The sequence below is a fragment of the Dreissena polymorpha genome, chromosome 5, assembly GCF_020536995.1.
Source record: "Dreissena polymorpha isolate Duluth1 chromosome 5, UMN_Dpol_1.0, whole genome shotgun sequence".
Lineage (NCBI taxonomy): Eukaryota > Metazoa > Mollusca > Bivalvia > Myida > Dreissenidae > Dreissena > Dreissena polymorpha.
The window spans coordinates 90,282,324-90,308,485 of record NC_068359.1 but is presented as its reverse complement, the minus strand read 5'-3'; the positions used below and the strand labels follow the sequence as shown (position 1 = coordinate 90,308,485).

At 37.8% G+C, this 26,162-nt stretch overlaps 3 protein-coding genes across 3 annotated transcripts in view; 2 read left to right on the top strand and 1 right to left on the bottom strand.

Annotated features, from left to right (window-relative positions):
- LOC127881738 (60S ribosomal protein L30-like) overlaps positions 1-26,162 on the bottom strand; it is a 332,547-nt gene that overhangs the window by 162,079 nt on the left and 144,306 nt on the right. The window lies entirely within an intron of this gene.
- Positions 1-26,162, top strand: part of LOC127881737 (transcription initiation factor TFIID subunit 10-like) — a 98,501-nt gene that overhangs the window by 61,691 nt on the left and 10,648 nt on the right. The gene's annotated exons all lie outside the window — the stretch shown is intronic.
- Positions 829-25,969, top strand: LOC127831455 (uncharacterized). Its single transcript, XM_052356437.1, has 2 exons — positions 829-844; positions 24,621-25,969. The coding sequence occupies exons 1-2, from the start codon at positions 829-831 to the stop codon at positions 25,967-25,969; spliced, it is 1,365 nt and encodes a 454-aa protein (XP_052212397.1).

The window sequence follows — 26,162 nt, the reverse complement described above, 5'->3', positions numbered from 1 at the left end:
TGAGCACCGAAAATGCACAAATGAAGGCGTTTTTTGTCGTTTATTAGGTGAGAAATTAATTGTGTATCATTAAACAAGATAAACGAAAATATGTCAATGTCTACTGACTTTTCATCTGTTAGCGGAATCACTATGTTTGTCTTACTGGTATTATCGTCAAGCCTGCGCAATCATATTTTTACACTTTCAACTTTTCTTCAAACACTTATATTATCAGTAAGTAATAAAGATCGGTTCGGTACTTTTGTGACACAACCAGCAATTAAATTAATCCAGGCATTTGGACCATAGCTTTATGGTACGCGTGTGCGCATGTCTGGTTGAGTTCTATGTCTTCTGTCTCCAAAACGAATATAGGTCAGACAGACGCTAATTAATACGAACTCGTATACATATTGATTAACAATCATTTAAGCCATGTTCTCTTAACCATTCCAACATTAAAACTTGTTTTTCCAATTATCTGATAATGTTTTTCCTTACATCTTGTTGTCAATTTAAAGGTAATGAGGTTCGTTAAGCAGTCGTTTCGTTTCCTTATCGTGACTTAATTATTGATGCCCCAGCATGAAACCAGCCACGCGATATCGCTCGCTACATCAGTGTCGCTCTATTGGTCATTGTCGGCTCGGGTACTACTTAAATGTAACCCGGCTACTCTTAAGTATTCTGAAATGTACCCCGGGTACGGAAAAAATACTTAAACGTACCCGGAAATTTTAACGCTAAATCGGTCGTTGTTGGCTATTTTCTTCAAATTAAGTATGTTCATAATAATGTCAATATTTAATAAAATATCATCTATATTATCGAAACTAATACTAAAAAATGCATGTTGAGGCAGGTAATGTTCAAAAATAATTTTGTTTCGTATTCCGTGTCGCATTTAACGACATCGCATTTTGAGCGGGAATAAAACTCGGGTTTAGTCTAAATTGACCTGGTACGTTTAAGTATTGTTTCCATACCCGGGGTACATTTAAATATACTTAAGAGTACCCGATGTACAATTAATTAGTACCCGAGCCGACAATGACCAATTGAGCATCAGAGACATGTGGGTGTGACGCTGCTCAACGTACACAATAGACACAGTCGGGATTCCATATCTAACCCCCGTTCACACATAGCTGCGACTTTACGACGATCATCCCAATCAAGCCACGATCTGAAAAAAGGATCGAGGCCGATCGGAGTCTTACAAAACAGTCTACGTCACAATTACTAAGTTACTACACAATATCAGATGTATTATTGAATATGAAATATGACGGACATATGTACAAATATGATCGAAAAAATTCGTATACAAGAGCAGACGATATATGGATAAGACATTTATTATATCATTGTTTTTAGTGATATTTAATTAAAAAAAAGACATTTATGGGGTTAGTGACAGTGTAGGGCATGTCGGTGAAATAAATTGAATATTTCTGAGCAATTTCAATAACAATGACACACCATTCAAACAAAAGATATAGCGATTGCGTGTCAAAAAATAACAACAAACAAGCCAATAATGAAAAGTCAGAGACAAATATTAAAAACAAAATCAACAGGGCTTAATACATAGTCAATTATAATAAATACTTTTCACGAGATAACTCAAGAAATCATTATGGAATTCTTCCATTTATAATCATCACTCGACACGAAGCTGATACAATTAATGTCAGAGTTCTATATTTCGATAGCACGTACACATAAGTAAATAGATCATTAACCCATTTATGCCTAGCGTCTAGAAAAAGGCCTTGGCAAACAGCGTAGACCCAGATGATACGCCGCATGATGCGGCGTCTCATCAGGGTCTGCGCTATTTGCTTAAAGGAATTTCTGTAAGAAATATTCTAAATATAGTAGTATATACTAGACATCCCTAATTTTGGAAATAAATTGATTCAATTTAGAAGGATGGGGGAGTCCACTAGGCATAAATGGGTTAAACGATGCACGCATTGTCAGAGCGAGACAATAGTTGAACATTTCACTATTTGGGGTCTGTTATGAGTCGACATACCTTTGAGTATGCCTTGTCCTCCGACCCCACGTTTGATAAGATTCACCTCAGTATGGTCATACTTTAACATAAGGAATTTAAATAATATTTAAAATCTCGAATATTGTTTTATTACTTGCGTACGTATTTTTCGAAGATAAAAAGTCCTCTTTGGCTGTATTATTTTAGAATAGTGGAGTTTCTCCCTATACTATCTTAATCCTTTTTTCTATGGATAATAATAATAATAATAATAATAATAATAATAATAATAATAAAAGCTTTATTTACAGAAGGTTACACATTAAGACAATGACACATTATACATATTATGCAGATGAATCAATACTTTTTTACCATGTGGCCTTCTTAAAATAACATACACACATAGGTCTATAACAAGTAAAACATTCAAACAATATTTTCTTACACCTATACATAACACACATTTTGTCTTTTAGACAGACACACATGAAATAACATTGATTAGAAAATAACATGACATATCATTGATTAGAAAATAAATGTGCTTTATATTGCCTTTTAAAAGCAGAAATAGAGCATGACATTCTTATTCCAATTGGTATACTGGTCCAGATATTCATGCTATGGTATGAAAAAGCTCGTTTCGTATAATCTGTATTTGCTTTGGTATTAACAATAGCGTTATGGGTGGCAGATCTTAAGTTATAGTTGAGATTTTGAGAAAAAGTTATAATATCATTTATATATTCTGGAGTCTGATTGTTGACACATTTATATATTAAGATTGCCGTGTGGTATTTACATCTATTATTTAACGAAAGCCAATTAAGTTGTAAAAACAAATCTTTGGATGGTGTTCTTTTTGGCTTTTGTAAAATGACTTTCGCTGCGCGTTTTTGTAAATCATTCACTTTTGTTAAATTGGTTTTATTAGCGTTGCCCCAGATCGTACAACAATCATCGAAATTGGTTAGAATATATGAATTATGAAATAATTTCTTCATATCAAACGTGAGATAATTTGATATCTTTTTAAGCAGAGATATTTTGCTGCTTATTTTAGAGCATATTTTATCAATGTGTACTTTCCATTGCAGATGTTTGTCGATATAAAGTCCTAAAATATTATGGCTAGTGACATTCTCAATAGCATTATTATCTATTTTTAGATTAAGGTTGATATTCTTAATTTTTTGTTTTGAGCCAATAAGCATGCATTTTGATTTATTAGGGTTTATCATCATGTTATTGAGGGTGCACCATTTTTGTATGAAATAAATATCATTTTGTTAGTTAGTCTGAATTTCGGAAGGATTGAACCCTGTAGCATATAGTGTCGAGTCATCAGCGTACAAGTCTATGTCTGATTGGTTTTGTAATAACCCTATATCATTTATATAAATAAGAAACAAGAGAGGGCCCAAAATAGAACCTTGAGGGACACCACTCTTAAAAGTTAGAGGGGTAGAAAAACTAGTTTAACGCATTGTTGTCTTTGACTAAGATAAGACCGAAAAAGGGACAAGGTACCATCTGAAAAGTGATGAAGTTTTAGTTTGTACAACAGAACTCCATGATCTACTAAATCAAAAGCTTTTTTCATGTCAATAAAAACAGAACCAATACAATTACCATTATCTATATCTTTTAGCCACTCATCAATGAGTCGAATCAGTGCTGTTTGGCAAGAATGATTTTCTCTAAACCCTGACTGATGTTTATTTAACACATTTGTTACACGAAAGAATTCTTTTAATTCATTTGATAGATGTCTTTCGAATATCTTTGATATAGTTGGCAAAATTGAAATCGGACGATAGTTATTACAGTCCTCTCTGTCTGAGCCTTTATATCTTGGTAGAACATACGCTTCTTTTAACAAATCGGGGAAAATTCCTGTACAAATACTATTATTTATTATCGAGGTTATTGGTAAAACAATATGCTAACCACAGTATTTTATAATATTTGCACCGATCCCGTCGATTCCCGTAGCCTTGTTAACATTTAAATTGCTAATTATTTTACTTACTTCGAGAGGGGTAATGTAATTTATAGAAAATTCATGCTGTTTAAAGGATTTGTCGAGATATAGCTTTAAATAAGAAAAGTTTTCTTCGTGAAATTTCAGCTTATCAACAATGTTTGATATGTTTGTAAAATGCTCATTTAAGGCAATTAGGATCCTACTTTTGCCCTCAACATACACACCGTTCACTAAAATTTTATTTGGCAAATTCACTCCGCAGTTTTGATCATTGTCATTATTAGATATATTTTTCAAATTTTTCCAAATATGTGCCGTACTAGTACCATTTTTAACAGCATTGTTGTAATATTCTTTCTTGCTTTTGCGAATTAATGCCGTAGTTTTATTTCGTAACAGTTTATAATTGCCCCAGTCTTTAATTTTGCGGAAATGATCTCTATCGCGCATACTTTTAATAACTTCTTGGTTTATCCATTTTGGCATATGTGTGCTTTTTATTCTCTTTTGCTTGTAAGGGGCGTGCTTTTTTAAAACGCTATTCAAAATTCTATATAAAGATTGAAGGGACATATTTGGATCTTGAACAGTTTCAATTAAATTTAGTTGCAAAATCATCGGAAATCAGATATTACAAACTTTTTAAAGCATATATATCTAATATTAGAGTGAGTGCCTTGTTTCCAGATTTTATAGTTAATTTTCCTTGTCATGCATACCGGATAGTGGTCGCTTATAGATATTTGTGGGACATAAGTAGCACTTACTCTGTCTGTTCGATTAGTATATCTATGATCAATTATTGAAGACGATTTATCTGTGACTCTGGTTGGTGTGTTTACCAGTTGCACGAGGCCATGCTTTAATACAGTTTTTGACCACAATTTGCATTCATAGGACTTGCTGTCAGCAATGTATTTAAAATTGAAATCACTTAATATGTGATACTCAATGTTTAAACCCTCAAACTTATCAAGTAATGCATCAAACTTTTCTATCTATTTCTGCGTTTCATTAGGTGGACGATAGATAAAATTTAATAGAAAAGATTTTGTGTTTTTAAAGCATATCTCAATACATACATATAATTCAATCTCATCAGGCTCTAAGTCTGGTCTATGTTTAAATGGTACATGGTTACCTATATAAAGCAAGATTCCGCCACCCTTTTTTTTACTTCTGTCTTTACGAATGTATGTAAAATTCGGAATATTTAAATTTACATCAGACAAATTTTCGTTTAAAAATGTTTCACAAAAACCAATAACATCCACATAACATTTTTGAGACAACAAAACGTACTTAATTTCATCAAGTTTTGGCAAAAAGTGTTGAATATTTAAACTTACGATATGAAGTCCCTTTTTAGAAAATTCTAAGGTAGACCCTGCTGAATCATCTTTATCCTCGCAAATATTTAATCCTTCATTTGCAATAGGGTTTGAGAATGAAACATCATTATTATTGCATGACATATTATTACATTGTTCTGAGTAATCAGAATCTTTAATACTGGCATCAAAGACACGGTCTATATCACCATATTTAAGCACTATTTTGGATTCATTACATATACAAATCTTAAAGGGGCCTTTTCACAGATTTTGGCATTTTTTAACTTATTCATTAAATGCTTTATATCGATAAATGTAAACATTGGATCGTAAAAGCTCCAGTAAAAAATCAAGAATAAAATTATAAAAAGGAAAAAAACATTGCCCGGACCAGGTTTCGAACCAGTGACCCCTGGAGTCCTGCCAGAGTCCTGAAGTAAAAACGCTTTATCCTACTGAGCTATTCCGCCGTGTACACTTACTGAACGTAATTTATACCTTATATAAGCAATCTTCGTAGTTTCACAAAATTTAACGACAAAAACAGAACTCTCCAAATTATTCAATCGTTTCGCGTTGCAACGCTTTATAATTTTTAGGTTTTAAAATCGTCAAAAGATGCATATAATGGCTATATTAGACCATGGTAAATGTTCAGTATTACTGTTTCCTCGCAAATATCATAACTAAAACGAAAATTTGCGAATCTGAACCAACTTTTTTCAATTTTGTCAATTTACCAAAGCGTGAAAAGATCCCTTTAAAATTACAATTTTCACAAACCTTGTTAAGTGCTTTAAATTTGTTGTGTATCAGTACATGTTTGTGTCTGTCTACGCGTTCCTACTGAGCCGAGCTCAATCGTCTGCATTCACAAGTGTAGTGATTATTGTAATGACAGTACTCACAATGTCTTTGTTGTTGCCCATAATTACTACTATTCTTATATGAATGTAGATTATTCTTCTTGCCATCCCTACCGTCACGTGAATCGCCATTCCTTGAGCCTTTATTGGATGCGTAATTTCGGAAACCGTTACTTCCTGTTTGCGTCTGATAGTCATCTCGCCCGTCACGTGAGTCGCCATTCCTCAAGCATGTTGCATGATCTCCGTAGCCGTAACTGTCGGTTTGCGTCCGAAAACTGCCTCTTCCGTCACGTGAATAGCCATTTCTCGAGCCTCGTCCTGGTGCGTTACTTCCGTTTTGCAACTGATAGTCACGTGAATCGCCGTTTCTCGAACTGCCTCGGTCAGGAGCATAATTAACGTAACCATTACTTCCGGATTGAGTAGAGTGAGGAGTTACGCTACGATTAGCTTGTCGATCTTGTAGTCCGCTCGTCTTCTGTTTTATGATGTTTACGGCTTTGTTTATGTTAGCCACTAGCGTACTGCAGCCTCTAGCGTGCAGATGTATCCCATCTCTGCCATACAAATGTTGAGCCATGTTACCATTTCCATAAATAAAGGATGTATACAGTTCAATAGATTGCGCATCTGTTTCTTCGCATATTTGTTTAATTATATCACTCAGTGGAACTACATCTGCATCTCGTCTTGGGGCAACTGTGCACAAGTATACAGCGCAGTTATGTCCGTTTAGTTCATGTAGCAGTTGCTTTATTTCACGATATGCTTTTCTTGGGTCTCCTCCTTCCGCATTCCCACCAATATATATTATCACATTTTTGTATTTTGTCATGTCCCATGAATCCAGTGTTAAACGAATGTCTTTAATTTTCCGCCCTGGTAGAGTTTTAATGTGTGTATTTTTATTCAACCCACGCCTGTTAATTCCGCTTAGAATTGAGTTACCTATTATTAGAGTTTTATCTGATATATCTGTCGTGTCCACAGTATCAGTATTTTCATCGAGTTTTTGTTCCGTTGGAGACTGTTCTCTCTCTTTTCTTTCATGTCCGCTTCCATTATTATTACTTTTTTTCTGATTGAGGTGTTTCCGTCGTAGCTCTTTCGCGTTCACTGCGTTCATTCTGTACCAACCGTTCCACCATATTCGCTGTCGATGGGGTTATTTTCTTTATAGTATCATGCACTGATTGTAATTTTCTGTGAAGTGCGTCGTTGGCTTGTTTCATATCTTTACTGAGTTTATCCGTACTCTGACTAATTGTTTGTACTTTATCTGTTGATTGCTGGTTAGCTAACGAGATTGTATTTTTAACACTTGCAATTTCATCTCTTAACTGTGAAAGTTGCAATCTAGTCTCCTGTTGGAAATTGTTCAATCGGAATTTTGTATCTAACAGCATTCATTCATCATCTTCATTTCCTTTAAAATTTTCGGGAGTCCTGTTCACAAATACTGTCTAGAAGCGTTTCAGATTCATCAACTCCATACGTTACAGACATTTTCGGTGTTGGGCGCTCGGGATTTCTACGCTCCAAGTATGATAGTATTTGCTGTTTCATGTATTCATTTAATTCACCTATTGATTTATTATTTGACCGAATGTCAGTTTTCATTATTTGGAGAATTTTTGGAAGGTCTGTGTCAAAGAAGTGAGCCACGTTTCTACCATTTATCAAGCATGATGAAGTCGTGTGGTACATGTTAAACGTGTACAAGTGGTTCTTCTCATCCGCGACTTTATAACTAAGCTCCACTTTATTTGATTTTCTGTCATTTGCTGGTTTACATAAGTACTTATACTTAAGTGAATTGTCTGAAAAATACTTCTTGCTAGCAAATTTTAACAGTTCATAAGTACCTGTGTTTAGTACGAGTTTTGTTCCTCCGTTTGTTTGTATAATTTCTAACGGTTCTTTTTCAGTAGATCTTAATTTCTTCTTCATTTTTTACATTTTCATTCAGACTGTAATTTCTCACTTCCACATATTGTTCGCCCTCGCCAGAATTGATTGTCAATGGCGTAAGTTCATAATTATTAATTTTCCTTTCTTTCTCTTCCATTTTTAGTTTTTTTCTCAACAGACGAGCTTCATTAATGTCAAATAATTTGATTTTTGCATGAACTTCCGGTTGATCTTGCGCGACCGCTGAATCTTCGTTGTCCATTTTTTGCCGTCAACAATCACTTACGAAAATAGTTGTAACATGTAAATGTAGAGAATTTTTTAAGCTTTCTTCCACACTATTTTTGTTTAATTTACTTTATTTATGACCGAAATATTAATTATTTTCAATTTTTAACTTAACGTCCTTTTTAAACTTGTTTATCCGGACTTAACGTCATAATCTCATTTGATAGGAATGAATCCTGAAATCGTGGCATGGAGGATATGGTGTCCACCTAGCGACCGGTAGTTAACGTGGCCTGGTGGGTATAGTGTCCACCTAGCGACCGGTAGTTAACGTGGCCTGGTGGATATGGTGTCCACCTAGCGACCGCTAGTTAACGGGTCCGATCCCCACAATGGACGCCTCCTCCCCCAAAGACGCCAAGTACTGGTTCTAGTCCCAGGAAACGGACACAGGAAAGGGCAATTCAAATAAGCCCTACATTTCCTACACAATCGAGCTAAAATAAATGGGTTTACACTAAACTTATCATGAAATTATATTCTAATATTCGTATTTTCTCATTCAAATTAATTCGAACATTCGATTATAAACCCCTATATTGAACGTTTACTTTTACCCTTCCAAAATATGATGGTCAAATACATTTGTTGCATAGAACAAAATATTGCGCCATACGCACGAATAAATTATAGTGAATTATTGAACGCCTGAATTGTAATGTTGTTTTGATACCTGGTTTCGGTGTTATGATATGATAAAGGTATCATAGTTTTAAGCGATGCATGCTTTTTATCCCCGCCGAAAAAAAATTCGGAGGGGATATAGTAATAGTCTCCGTCCGTCTGTCCTTCCGTCCGAAAATTTGTCCAGAGCATAACTCCAAATCTATTCAATGGATATACTTTAAACTAAGAATATTAACAGATGGCAACTAGGAGAAGTGCAAGTACCAAGAACCATAACTCTATCTACCTTAGTTTTTGAATTATCTCTCCTTTTATATTATTTAAAAGTAAATTTTTGTCCGAAGCATATCTCTAAATCTACTTAAGGGATTTACTTGATACTTAAAATATAAACAAATGACAAGTAGGAGAAGTGCAGTGACTAAGAACCATAACTCTATCTACCTTAGTTTTTTAATTATCTCCCTTTATTTAATTTCAAATTAAATTTTTGTCCGGAGCATAACTCTAAATCAACTGAAGGGATTTACTTGAAACTTGAAATATAAACAGATGGCAAGTAGGAGTAGTGTAGTGACTAAGAACCATGACTCTATCTACCTTAGTTTTGGAATTATCTCCCTTTATTTAATTTCAAAGTATTTTTTTGTCAAGAGCATAACTCTCAATCTACTTAAGGGATTTACTTGAAACTAGAAATATAAACAGATGGCAACTATGAGAAGTGCAGTAAACATGAACCATAACTCTTTTGGACGAAGTTTTTGAATTACCTCCCTTTATTTCTTTATTTGTTGTATTTATTTCTTTTTTAAAAATATTTATATTTATTTATTTATAATTTTCAATTATATTTAATTTAATTTCATAAATATAAATATTTTAGCTTTTCAATTTTTAATATTTCCCTTTATATAATTTTACAATAAGATTTAAATTTGGACACTGAAGTATTCACTGTAAAATGAATAGATGAGTTTAAGGAAAAATACAGTGATCAAGAACAGTAACTGTTTATAGTCTTCTGTTTTAATTACCTCCCTTTCTTTCATTTCCATATATGTTATTCTCCATAGCAGAACTCCAACACTATATAACTACCGGTAATTGATCCTTGAAATATAAATAGATGACACAGGTGCCATGTTTTACAAATATTATTCTACTCTCTAAAACAAATGTTGTTATACAAGCAAACACATATCGGCGGGGTTTTGGCACTACTGTGACAAGCTCTTGTTATTCTACACTTGCAGACAGTCTTTCCACGCTTCCCACACGAATGACGTGAACATGTACATGCCCGCATACTTCCCGCTGTTTTTTTTTGTATTGAAGGATAAAATATTTACACACATAAATTTAAAACTTGAATGATGTCTACAAGATAAAGTCATCTAATACAACTGCGGATTGCAGTTCCTCTCCATGTCTGGAAGACTTGTTATTCGGCTGCTTATTAAAGCAATCTAGTACAATGAAGCCATGTATTCTTGTTCATTGATTGCAGCTCTTATCAACATACTGACTCACACACGAAAACCGTCCGCAACAAAACTAAAAACATATTCTTTTTTTGGAAAACGCTTCTGGGTTTATTTACTAAATACTAATTGTTAACAACACTTTCTCATTATACACACTGAGTTCGGCTCGCTGAACTTGTCACGGAAGTAAGCATGCACTTACATTAAAAGGATCTCCCCATGAGTCTTCAATTATTTATAATTGGTATGTTGTTGTAAATTAAGTGTTTTTGAACAAGAGTTGCCTTTGTCCTGAGCCCCTGGAGTTCATTATTTGCTATATTCAAGAGAATCAACAGCAATAGAGGTAAGATTCATGGTAGTATCCTTGGTTAACCCTTTGCATGCTGGGAAATGTGTCGTCTGCTAAAATGTCGTCTGCTGAATTTCTAAAATTAGCATTTTTTTATTATTTTTTTCAAGGAATACTATCAGAATAGCAAACAGTTTGGGTCCTGATGAGACGCCACATTCTATGGCGTTTCATCTGGAGCCAAACTGTTTGCAAAGGCCTTCAAAATTCGGTTCCAGCACTGGAAGAGTTAAAATTATGATCAATGATCTGAATCATTTTTTACAAACATACACACGTTTATGGAAGGGAATATCCGCCAGTATGCATGATACTAAATTGCAATTACATTTTACGTTTTTTGTATAAAATTTGTAACAAAATACTAGTTACAGCATCTTCTATTCGTCTTTATGCTTTTTTTCCATCAGTTATTTCAATAATGTTTGCATACTTCGTTATAATTTGTACTCGATGTATGTAAATCCTTTATTATTGCGAGTAAATAACAAATACCTCATTTTTGTTAAAATTTTTTGTTGCTTTATTGATCTGTATACGCAAAAACTGCGTTATTACAATCCATGGAACGTTAGCGTTTTAGCGCAACGTATTGCATTGTGCGTGTGCGTGTATACGTGCGCGGTCTTTGTATTTATATGAGCATTAATCACGGAGATTTTTTTCATTCTTGACAGATGTTCATGAGAAAAGCACCAAAGGGGAACGGAATTATATATTTATATCGAAACGAGTGTGTAAAACTACAGTGCGTTTTGTTATATATAAACGAAAATATCAAAACGAAACGCACTGTAGTTGTACACCCTCGTTTCGATCTGTAAATCATCGTATTATCGCATTGTCGCCATCGTATTGTCGCACTGTCGTCATCGTATTATCGCATTGTCGCATTGTCGCCATCGTACTATCGCACTGTCGCCATCGTATTGTCGCACTGTCGTCATCCTAATATCACACTATCGGATTGTCGCCATCGTACTAACGCACTGTCGCCATCATATTGTCGCAATAAGAACGGTATCAAATATCATTATCTATTGGAATCATGGAATCTTGATAAAAGTTGCGTATTTCGAAAATTCTACCATTCATAAATCAAGCAAATTAAAAGGAAATATGTGACTTTTTTTCAAAACAATTGTTTGTCTGCTTCTATGGATAGTACCAGAGGCCTAACATTGCTCTAAACGTGCTAAAAGTGTATTGTACAAAAAACACAAATAAACAAAACTGGGTCTTCTCTAATCTGCATCAATACTAAACAGAAATCAAACTGGTAATTCTGGTTACTTTTTAAACAACTATTTTTAACAAATTAGTTATCTTTTACTAAACAAATTTTAGAAACATATAACAATTAAGGCTTCATAAAGACGCTATAACCTCAAACTACTGGCCCTATGGCCTCAAAGTCCTTAACAATGTATACCAGGACGTTGAAGAAAAATGATGAACTTATTTGCCCATTATGCTCAAGATCCACCACAGTTAATGAACATTAAACGTTAACGTCCACCTGATCATAAGTTATAACGTTTCGAATTAATTATAATAACTATTGTTATAAATCGTGGTATAATGCAAAATTATTAACAAGTGACTCATTAGTCTTCGGCAATAGTCGACAGGGTGTCCTTTGATTTCAGTCATTTTCGGAAGCTGGCAACTGGGTTTCGAATTCCGTTAACAATCATCTAAAATGTACTTTCTTTTTATAAGATTATCAATTCAAGTTAATCTATTTGTTTATCCAGCCATTAAGATGATCGTCGAAAAAGGCTATTTGGCTGGGATTTCAACCAACAATTGGCTGGGATTTCAACCAACAATAGGTAGGCTTCATCATTACGTTATGATATCTATTACAGTTGAGTACTGATATGAAAATCATCATTTTACTTTTAATCTATGAATTAATACAACATTTATTCTTAGTTAACTATTTAAGCTAACCTACCTTCCCATAGGCGGTTCCAATGGGGGGGGGGGGGGGCGGACGCGGCGTACGCCCCCCCCCCCCCCCCCCTACTAAAATCGCCAAAGTAAAGTCAATTCATTTGATGTTTCACACTTAACGAGATCTAAATCACCTATTTAAACTCATTTTTCTTCTATTTCGTACACAACCTTTCCCACTAATCAAAGACAATCGCTAAATGTTTTAACTTTAGACTCTCTGTCGCCCGGTTTTTCAAGTCGAACTCTGATGTATCCCTCTTTTTGAACATTGATTCTCTTTTCGCTGCATTTGATGTCAACAAAGATGGATGCGCCAAAGCCAAAACGAGCGAAAATGCAGTAGATCAAAATCACTAAAATCGTGGAGCTAACGCCTGGACCCTCCTAGCAGGGGTTAGCCCTGGACCCACCAGGGACCCTAGCGGCCCCCTGGACCCCCAGCAAATCTTTCAATATACCGCCCCCACCCCTCAACCAGAAATCCTGGATCCGCCCCTTCGTTAGGACCGGCTTCTTATATCGTCTCACATTTTTCTGTCAAAACTTCTGTTCATTTCAACAACTCTACGTTTAAACATTGTAAATAAAAATCACGCGCTAGATTTCATTCAGAAATTATTTACATGGTGACCTGTCGGTAGCCTATTGAATTCAACATTATTGTAACGCTTACATACGAAGACTCACTGGATTCCGGGAAAAGATAAATAACCGTGTTTGCGTCAAATAAAGGTTGGTGCAGCTTATAGTATAACTTTTTTTACTCGTCAAAATATGTTTTGTTCGAACGCACCCAGCGCCAACCCCCCCCCCCCCCCCCCCTTTGGCTACGGGTTTGATATAGTGATTGTATGCTGATTATGGGGATAACAGGAAAATAACATTATGACGGTTATTTATTACGACAAAATATTTATTGCAAATGGGGTAATAACGGTTATGGTAGTATGGTTTTCGATTGTAATGATAATGAGTATAATGGTGGTGTTGGTGTTTTCGTAGTTATTGTGGTTGTTGTTGATGATGGTGGTGATGTTCTGAGGCTTATGATAATTATGATGAAAAAGAGGATTAGGGTAAGTATAATAAAAGAAGAGAGTAGAATAATTATGTATGCATTCCACTGTCATTCGATGATCCCTTACAACATGCATCCAACCAAATGCTCGGTGTTCAATTCAAAAGTCTGGTTGACACCAAAGTGGGTTCATATGGCCACGAAATTTGCAGTTGACAATCAATTTACGGTCGACACCAAAGTGTGCTGTAACAGGGCACACGTGGGTTTGCTTTCTTTTCAGTAATAGTAACACAAATAATCATGAAACGCTGAAATGTTTAGGTTTTGATGACACAATAAATGTATGCGGGAATCACTGCATCATGGATTCATCAATTGATTGATAAATGATTGTTATATCATTGTTACAATATTTGGCACAACACATAATACTAGTAACAATATAAATATGTATGCGAGAAACAGATCTAACACTGTTGTGGTACTCGCTCATGCTCGATCATATGGTATTATTGGTGGCGATAGTATAGACTATTTAGACATATTATAACAACGTATTTTTGTTTAGAAATATCATAGGTTTATTTAAATATAGAGAAAATAACCGAACATTCTCTCGGTCAGAAACGTTGATCGAATTATCTCCCTTAGATCGATAGGCGAATTGATATATACTAATACTACTACTGTTACTGCTGCTACTACTACTACTGCTGCTACTACTTCTACTACTACTACTACTACTACTACTACTACTACTACTACTACTACTACTACTACTACTACTACTACTACTACTACTACTACTACTACTACTACTACTACTACTACTACTATTACTACTACTACTACTGCTACTACTACTTCTACTACTACTACTACTAGTACTACTTCTTCTACTACTACTACTACTACTACTACTACTACTACTATTACTACTACTACTACTACTACTACTACTACTACTACTACTACTACTACTACTACTAACTACTACTACTACTACTACTACTACTACTACTACTACTACTACTACTACTACTACTACTACTACTACCACCACCACCAACAACCACCACCACCACCACCACCACCACCACCATCACCACCACCAGCCACTGCTACTACTACTACTACTACTACTACTACTAACTTCTTTTACTAATACTTCTGCTACTTCTACCAGTACTGCTACTACTATTACTACTACTGTTACTGCTACTGCTACGATACTACTACTACTTTTACTGCTTCTGCTACTGCTACTACTACTACTTCTTATACTACTACTACGACTACTACTACTAACTACTACTACGACTACTACGACGACAACTACGACGACGATACGACGACGACGACGGCGGCGGAGACTACGAGGAGACCACCACCACAAACGACGGCGACGACGACCACGACGACGACCACGAGACGACGACAACGACGACGACGACGACGACGACTACGACCACTACACGACGACTAACGACTACGACGACGACGACTACGACGACGACAACTACGACTACGAACTACGACCTACGACTACGACTACTACTACCACTTACGACTACAAACGACGACTACTACGACTACGACAACTACGACTACTACTACTACTACTACGATACTACTTTACTACTACTACTACTACTTACTACTACTACCCCTTCTACTACTACTTCTACTACTACTACTACTACTACTACTACAACTACTACTACTACTACTACTACTACTACTACTATTACTGCTACTACTACTACTACTACTACTACTACTACTTCAATTAAACAATCAAAATTTAAATCTAACATCTAAAAAGATTACATATTGTCATTTCAAAATCAGTTCCCTTGGTGTAAGCAACTTTTAAGGTGAACTCCAACCCCACCCCCGGAAACCCGATATGCTGTGAGAAGTTGGATGTGCTAGGAGAAGATGCCGATAGATTTCGATGAATTTCGATAGGGTAAGTAAATCCATTTCTATAATTCTTTAAAGGCATTTTTTAATTAAAATATATTTTGGTATTTAAGTATTACTCGTTCAACAAATAATTAAAGGGTGTTTGACTAAATATAAACATCCAACTAGAAATACAAATTTCAAAATGGGAACATTGTTGAAAACATCTAAATAGGAAATTCACAACAAGTCAACATCCATCTAAGAAACAGTTTCTCGATTCACGATGCTATCCCTTTTGCTCAAAATAGAAGTTGACTTTGAATTTAAACATCGGTAACATTTGAGCAATACATGAGATGAATTTGTTTTCTCTACAGTGGTACGTTGAAGCTCTTATATCTTCTTCCTCTGCTTGTATCATTTTTGGGATCATGATACTGCCTGTCTCCGTTTTTGTGGTGATGTAGAAAGCTCTGAAACCAAACATGTTAACTTATATGTGCTGCGCTCTTAGAAAAATTGGGCTTAAAGCAAGTGCGTAAAGTGTCGTCCCAGATTAGCCTGTGCAGAAAATCTTGTTTAGGCGGAAAGTGTCGTCCCTAAATAGCCTGTGCGGACTGCACAGGCTAATCTGGGACGACACTTTATGCACATGCATTATGCCCAGTTTTCTCAGAACAAGACACTAATTATGATGGTGTCACCAATACTGATAGTATCAGAATATATGAGATGACCTACTAGTCGTCATTTCTTGCTGCACAGCAATATAGCTCGACCCCCAAGTAATTTACACGAACGAGCGATAAGCTTTCTACGAAAACAACTTATGTATCCCGATTCAACTTTTGTATTCCTATTAGAATTTGGAAAGTACCATTCAAAAACCCACATAGGCATAATTCGCATAAGATTCAAGAATGAGAGGAAAAACTATTAAAGGAAAGGGTTCTCAAACCTTCATCACCCGCACAAGTCCATAACGCAGAAAAGCTCAACACTCCTTTAAAAGACACGTTCGCATCGTGTAGATCTCTCTCATTGGATAGTAAAGATGTAGAACATAATATACCATTAATAAACTCCGCCATCTACCGTGTCTGAAAAACTATTATTACGAATATAAGTTTAACAAGCAAATTCGTTGAATTGATATCCCCCGCCAATATGCTTCAGGACCCAAAAGTGTTATATTTGACACTCAAAAAGCATTTTTTTCAAGATACAAAGGGCCATAACTCTGTTATTACACGATGGTGTACAACGACATGTGGCGTGCAACATTCTTTTATCCATATATATACTCATACCAAGTTTCAATAAAATCTGCCAAAGCACTTCCAAGATATGGCTCCGGACGGACGGACGGAAAGACGGACGGACAACGCCAAAACAATATCCCTTAAAATCATTTAAACGTTTAACACGTACTTTTTTGATTGATTTTAGCGTGTAAAAAATACCACCTTTGACATGTCGCCGAATTTTACGGCCAACTATGTTTTATTTGATCATTTGCCAATAAAACGTGTTAAACCTAAAAAACTAACCATTAATGTACACGAATAAGTGTACGCTGTGAGTGGAGTATGAGTTATTAGCACGATCGGTAGGCGCTGTGAATGAACAAAGGATGAAATTAAAGCCCGCTACATATGGAACGCCAAAACTGCCTTTTGTTGAACAAGACTGATATGTTGGGTTAAGTTGACATCTGTTGGGTTAAGTTTACACTATATTGGATTCATTTGACATTATGCTGGGTAAAGGCGACATTATGTTGGGTTAAGTTGGCATTATGTTGGGTTCATTTGAGATTATGTTAGGTTAAGGTGACATTGTGGTTTGTTAATTTGACATTATGTTGGGTTAAGGTGGCATTATGTTGTGTTTAGTTGACATTATGTTGGGTTAAGTTGACATTATGCTGGGTTAAGTTCGAATTAGGTTTGGTTAAGTTGACATTATGTTGGATTAAGTTGGCATTATGTTGGGTTACGGTGACATTATATTGGTTAAGTTGTTATTATGTTCGGTTAAGTTGCCATTATGTTGGCTAAAGTTGGCATTATGTTCGGTTAAGTTGACATTATGTTGGGTTAAGTTGGCATTATATTTGGTTAAGTTGGCATTATGTTCGGTTAAGTTGACATTATGTTGGGTTCAGTTGATATTATGTTAGGTTCACAGGGCTTCCCCTGGCTCAAAAATTTCTTTAGCCAACATTTTAGCCAATTAGATTTTTTTGTAGCCAAATTTTAGAAACTGTAGCCAAAGTTTTAGCCAAGCATTTGGGACCGCCTCGTGAAAGTCTAGGGGTGTAAGAACACAAATAACTACAATATGAAGCTTAAATATATTTATTACTATAATCATCCTTTTAAAATATTGTACATAACAGAATATCAGTTTATAAAAAAACGTAATAACGTAATGACGACCGAACATGATGACAACTTAACCGAACATAATGTAAACTTAACCCAACATAATGTTAACTGAACCGTTCAGTTAACATTATGTTGGGTTAAGTTTACATTATGTTCGGTTAAGTTGTCATCATGTTCGGTCGTCATTACGTTGTGTTCGGTTCATTCGGATCTCCTCGGTACAGTAGTCTTAAAATGGCGGATCGACTCACACGTGCGTTAATAGAGATAGGGCTTTCTGATCTAATTGCAAATTTCTGCAATGAAAAAATTGACGACGAAACGGTATCAAAACTAAAGGCCCAGTCTCACTATGATGCCGGTAGAGCCCCGGTGCGTGATCCGAGATCTACCGGGATAAACCGGGGTTCTACCGGGATGAACCGGGGCTCCGCCGGGGACGACCGGGGCTTCGCCGGGGACGACCGGGAACAACCGGGGCTCCACCGGTAAAGTATTAAAATGTTTAATACCTCCGGGATGAACCGGGAGTCACCGGAAAGGACCGGCAACAACTGGCGCGGCACCGGCAAAAACCGGGACGGCACCGGGAACAACCGAGACGGAACCGTAGCTCCACCGGGGCCCATACAGACCTCGACAGAGCTACGGCAACGCCCCGGTTGTCTCCGGTGTTGCCCCGGTGCAGCCCCGGTGAATGCCGGCAGAGTCCCAGTATAGCTAAGGTACATCGGTAAACCGGCGCTCTGCCGGGACGCCACCGGCATTCACCGGGGCTCCGCCTGGGCATTGCCGGCGACGACCGGGGTTAAACCAAGGCGTTGCCGTAGCTCTGCCGGGGTCTGATGCCGGTATAGCACCGATGAGTGCCGGTGGAGTTACGGTGTACCGGCTTTCACCGGGGCTCCACTTTGACATTACCGGCGACAACCGGGGCTCTGCCGGGGCTTCACCGGGATAAACCGTAGCTAGTCCGGGGTTGACCGGCTTCAACAAAGGCGGCACCGGGAAATAGTGTGACCGCGTTAAAAAATTTCTACGAATCATCCCGGTTCTTGGCGGTCGACCGGCGTTAGCAAACCGGGATGGACCGGGGCTCTACCGGCTATAGTGAGACTTGGGCTTAAGCGACACCGAACTAAACCGTCTCGGGTTGAAAACGATTGGAGATAGACACAGATTTCGTGAAAAAATCCGAATTAACCGGACATTACGTTATGACAACCGAACATGATGTCAACTTAACCGAACATAATGTCAACTTAACCCAACATAATGTGAACTAAACCTAACATAATGTCAACTGAACCCAACATAATACTAACTTAACCGAACATAATGCGAACTTAACCCAATATAATGCCATCTTAACCGAACATAATGCAAACTCAACCCAACATAATGCCAACATAACCGAACATAATGTCACCTTAACCCAACATAATACCAACATAACCCAACATAGTCACTTTAGCTCAACATAATGCTAACTTAACCCAACATAATGCTAACTTAACCGAACTTAACCCAAGATAATGTCAACTTAACCAAACATAATGCCAACTCAACCCAACATTATGCCAACATAACCGAACATAATGTCACCTTCACACAACTAAATGCCAACTTAACCCAACATAATGTCACTTTAACTCAACATAATGCTAACTTAACCCAACATAATGTCACTTAAACCCAACATAATGCGAACTTAACAACAAAAGGCAGTTTTGGCGTTCCATAGCTACACCATTTAGCCAAAGGTGGGGATTTACTCCCGTTTAATGGGTTATTAAATTCAATCAACAACATCATCATGATCATGATCATCATCATGATCATCATCATCATCATCATCATCATCATCATCATCATCATCATCATCATCATCATCATCATCATCATCATTATCATTCAAATTATCGTTAGAATCTTTATCCGCAACAGTATAAATAAAACAGCCATAACTAAAACTATTTGTTTACATGTGTTAACATTAACAAGCTACTGCCGCTGCTGATGTTGGTACTACTACTTCTACTACTACTACTACTACTACTACTACTACTACTACTACTACTACTACTACGATTACTTTTACTGCTACTACTACTACTACTACTTCTACTACGACTACGACTACCATTCCCACTACTACTACTACTACTACTACTACTACTACTACTACTACTACTACTACTACTACTACGACTACTACTACTACTACTTCTACTACTACTACTACTTCTAACTACTACTACTACTTCTACTACTACTACTACTTTACTACTACTACTACTACTACTACTACTACGACTACTACTACTACTACTACTACTACTACTACTACTACTACTACTACTACTAACTACTACTACCACTACTACTACCACCACTACGTCTACTACTACTACTACTACTCTACTACTACTACTACACTACTACTACTACTACTACTACTACTACTACTACTACTATACTACTACACTACGACTACTACTACTACTACAACTACTACTACTACTACTTCTACTTCTACTTCTACTACTACTACTACTACTAATACTGCTGCTGCTGCTGCTGCTGCATCTACTACTACTACTACTACTACTCCTACTTCTACTACTACTTCTTCTACTACTACTACTACTACTACAATTACTAATACTACTACTAATACTTATACTAATACTAATACCACCACTACCACAACCACCACCACCACTTCTACTACTACTTCTTTTTCTCCTTCGTTTTATAGTTCTTATTAACACACAAGTATCACCAGATCTCGAGATTTCTTTGAGAGGCAGGGTTATGCAGGGTTATGCATTGGTACGTTGCATTCTTTGCACTATCGAATTTCAATGGGCTGCTTTTTGTTTCGCTCGCCAACGAACAGGCGACAGATGGCTGATAGATAAGTTTGAATCAAGCACCTAATATTTCATTGAAACGCTCAAACTCGATCAACCGTTCCGAAACGCGCACGCCAACAGCGGATCGCAACGCACACCGACGGAACAATTTGTATTTTAACAGTTTTTCAACACTTTTCGGATCAAATTACGATCAGTTATGTTCAGTCTCCTTTCAAAGATTCATTGTGATAAACAGGCATTTGGAATGGTTCAATTTACGATCGGTGTATTTTGTTGCGATGCCTTTGTCGTCTGCTGCCGCAGTTTTCTTTCATAAAGAAGCTGAGTGTCGTGTGGAGAACACTGCATTACCTAGGACACTGGATGTTAAACAAAGTAAGTGATCATAATTTAAAGTAATTAGTGTTCGATACGTGTACTGTTATTTTTGTAGATTTTTTAAACATATACATGGATATGCTGTGCGTTTTGCTAATGCAGACACTTGTTTGGCAATCATATCGCTGAACTGTGCACATATGTAGCATGCGCAGGTTATTAAATAAGTTGCTCTAAAATTATGATCGTTGAGAGTAGTTGTAGACTTAAATTTCATGTATGGTAGAGATTGTACGCCCATCATATCCAGTTACTGTATGAATTCATAAATATTTCCCTCGTGCACATGTAGGATCTCACAAAAGACATCATTAATGCCATGTTTTAAAACGAGTTATTGAAATTTGTCTCGGCAGATTTATGTTTTCATTTACCTAAGACATTTTTTAAGAAACGTTTATCTAATAGTCGTTTGCCGACGTGACGTCATTTCACATTAACGTTTCGCCAAACTAACGGCATGCGATATGCCAGATAAAGGAAGTAAAGCCAATAAAAACGCTCAAAATAATGTCGTTAACGTGTTTTGGAAAGGCATATTTGTATAGTTAGTTTGACATAGGAAACGTATGACATGTAATACAAGCAATGTATTTCTCATTTCTAAAGCCGTAATGACTATTCAAGGTTGCATTACCGTGGCGTATTATAATGGTACTGGCTGATCGATACATTTGAATTCAGCATACCATGTTTACCGCTATGTATGCTCACCTAGTCACACGGCAAAAACATGCCACCCTTACTTTTTTATGAAATTCACAACGACTAAGTTACATGTACATTACTTTAAGAAAATACGGCATGTTGTATACTGTCTACATTTTGCTCAGTTTATGTATTGAACAAAAGCGAAAATAAAAGTTAATAATTCGGCCCTTCTGACTTGAAAGGTTCTCAACATGTCGTTTGATATATTCCGAAAACTTGAGAAGATGGCTACGCCGGAAACATTACCTGTTCTAAAATACGTGTGCTTTCAAAGTGGATGTTGCAAAATACATTACTAGTACCCTGTTCGTATATGTGGTATGCAAAGCAAATAACTTGCAAAGCGTCCACAGAATAGGTTTTGAAAACACATTAGTTGTACACATTTGATTGTGGAGGTTTGAAATTAATAATTATTCACACACGGTTCATTCATATGGGATGTTTCGAAGCTACACGTGTATCTAGTTCATAGTGGATGTTCCTTAAGCGCGTCATAAGTACCTAGTTCATATTGGAGGTTCGTTAAGCATATCACATGTACCTAGTTAATAGTTTAGGTTCATTAAGCGCGTCACATGTACCTAGTTCATTGTGGATGTGCATTAAGCGCGTCACATGTACCTAGTTCATAATGGATGTTCGTTAAGCACGTCGCATGTACCTAGTTCATAGTGGAGGTTCCTTAAGCGCGTCATATGTACCTAGTTTGTATTGGAAGTTCGTTAAGCACGTCACATGTACCTAGTTCATATTGGAGGATCGTAAAGCACGTCACATGTACCTAGTTCATAGTAGAGGTTCGTTAAGCACATTACATGTACCTAGTTCATAGTGGTATTTCGTTTAGCGCGTCAAATGTACCTTGTTCAAAAAGGAGGTTCGTTAAGCACGTCACATGTACCTAGTTCATAGTGGAGGTTCGTTAAGCACGTCACATGTACCTAGTTCATAGTAGAGGTTCGTTAAACACATTACATGTACCTAGTTCATAGTGGTAGTTCGTTAAGCGCGTCACATGTACCTTGTTCAAAAAGGAGGTTCGTTAAGCACGTCACATATACCTAGTTCATAGTGGTGGTTCGTTAAGCAAGTCGCAAGTACCTAGTTCATAGTGGAGCGTCGTTTAGCACACTACGTATACACAGTTCATGGTTGAAGTTTGCAAAAAAAATAGTACGTGTTCACAGTTTATAGTACAGGGTTGCAAAGCATATAAATGGTACATAGTAAACAGCTTAGGGTTAAAAAGCTTATAACTTGTGCACAGTTCCAAGTGAAGGATTGCAAAGCACATAACTTGTTACAATTTTGACTGATACATGTTGTAATATCGGTAGATAGAAAAACAAGCTTTGTACTTAACACAATCTTATTACGTGTATTAATTAAATACTTTTTCATATGTTGAGGGGGGAGGGGGAACAGCATATCATTGAACAGTTTTAATTTATTCTACGAATTCTTGCCACCATTATAAATTATAATTCTAATGTGGACTTTTAACCATATTTAATGTTGTGCAATATTCGTTTGATTTGCCGTTGAGGCGAGGACAATACAATTAATCAGCTTGTCTGAAACGCTGCACGTCGTAAATCTGAGCAGCATTTCTTTCTCTGACATCAAGCCCTGTTCTGTATTTCTTGACAATAGCGGTGTACGTATATAAGTATTGATTGGATAAGAGGCGGGGACAGCGCGAATTGGGTTGCAAGTTTGTTCAGCTGAATTGAAATGCTGTGTTCACTAGGACATCTTACAAACGGAAGTGCGTTATCCTTTTTTCGGATTGTAGTTTTCCGGGAAGAATACAGAACAGTCTTATTGTTTTCCTATACGTGATTTGGCATCGAGACAGGATCTTATAAATGCCTGTATTATACGGCACCCTTGCCTTGCTTGTTTGGAACCGGATTATGCGAAGCTCATTAATTGACCAGTAGCAAAACACGATATGTTTTGTCTGACTGTCAGTCTTGGGTTGTTATTTAAATGATTCAAAGATACTTTAGCTGATTGCGCAGCCTTGTGCATTTATTTACGTGGATGGATCCGAACGGCCCTGTTCTTGGGCGGGGAGGGGGGTGGGGGTGGGGCACCATGGTCTATCGAGGCGATGTGTTATAGTGTACTAATATTCAAACGACGGTAAGTCATAAGACGGTATATTCACTTACTCAATCACTCGGTCGGTCGGTCGGTCGGTCAGTCATGCATTCATGCATCCATGCATTCGTTCGTTCAGGTAATAGTTTCAAATTGTTTAAGGAGAAATAACGACTTCTAGATTGATGCAATTAAAGGTACCCGGACAAAAGCTGAACCCTTGCATTCACTCAACAGTCACTTCGATTGCAGACAAAAGCTTTCTCTGGAATGTATTCTCAAGGACAAAATCCTAACCGTCTATGTGCGCATCTGGAAAAAAGCTCACCTGAACAATTAGCCCACGCGTGAAATTTGAAAGTTGTTGAAATAGTGCGAGGCACAAACGCTATTTAATTCATTTTTTATTGATAGAACAGCACACGTATCTGCCACTCGATCACAGTCCCACCACAACGTATCTGCCACCCGGCCACTGTCTTCCACACGTATCTGCCGCCCGGCCACTGTCTTCCACACGTATCTGCCACCCGGTCACTGTCCACACGTATCTCCCCACCCGGCCACTGTCTTCCACACGTATATGCCACCCGGTCACTGTCCACCACACGTATCTGCCACCCCGGTCACAGTCCACCACACGTATCTGCAACCCGGTCACAGTTCCACCACACGTATCTGCCACCCGGCCACTGTCCACCACACGTATCTACCACCCGGTCACTGTCCACCACACGTATCTGCCACCGGTCACTGTCCCACCACACGATTCTTCCACCCGGTCACTGTCCACCACACGTATCTGCCACCAGGTCACTGTCCACCACACGTATCTGCCACCTGGTCACTGTCCACCACACGTATCTGCCACCCGGTCACTGTCCACAACACTTATCTGCCACCCGGCCAATGTCCACCACACGTATCTGCCACCCGGTCACTGTCCACCACACGTATCTGCCACCCGGTCAGAGTCCACCCACACGTATCTGCCACCCGGCCACTGTCCACCACACGTATCAGCCACCCGGTCACTGTCCAACACACGTATCTGCCACCGGTCACTGTCCACCACACGTATCTGCCACTCGGTCACTGTCCACCACAAGTATCTGCCACCCGGTCTCTGTCCAACACACTATGCACCCGGCCACTGTCTTCCATCCACACGTTTCTGCACCCGGCCACTGTCTTCCACACGTATCTGCCACCCGGTCACTGTCCACCACACGTATCTGCCACCCGGCCAATGTCCACCACACGTATCTGCCACCCGACCACTGTCCACCACACGTATCTGCCACCGGCCACTTTCCACCACAGTATCTTCCTCCCGTCACTGTCCACCACACGCATCTGCCACCGGTCACTGTCCACCACACGTATCTGCCACCCCGTCACTGTCCATCACACGTATCTGCCACCCGGTCACTGTCCACCACACGTATCTGCCACCCGGTCACTGTCCACCACACGTATCTTTCACCCGGTCATGTCCACCACACTTATCTGCCACCCGGTCACTGTCCACCACACGTACCTGCCACCCGATCACTGTCCACCAAACTGATCTCCACCCGGTCACTGTCAACCACACGTATCTGCCACCCTGTTACTGTCCACCAACACGTATCTGCCACCCGGTCACTGTCCACCACACGTATCTGCCACACCGGTCACTGTCCACCACACGTATCTGCCACCCGGCCATGTCCACCACGCGTATCTGCCACCGGGATAAGGGACATCCCATTATTTCATAACCAATAGGGGGTGAATGAATTCGTCATGATCATGTTAAGAGCGTAGATTCTTTCAAGAAATGCAAACGCGCCCACAATATTTATTTTATTATTTATTATTATACAGTGAACTTTTATTTAACCGGACAATGCAAAAAAAACAACACCATATCATAGTTCTCCTTTCTTTTCGTATACGTGTAATCGAAAAAAA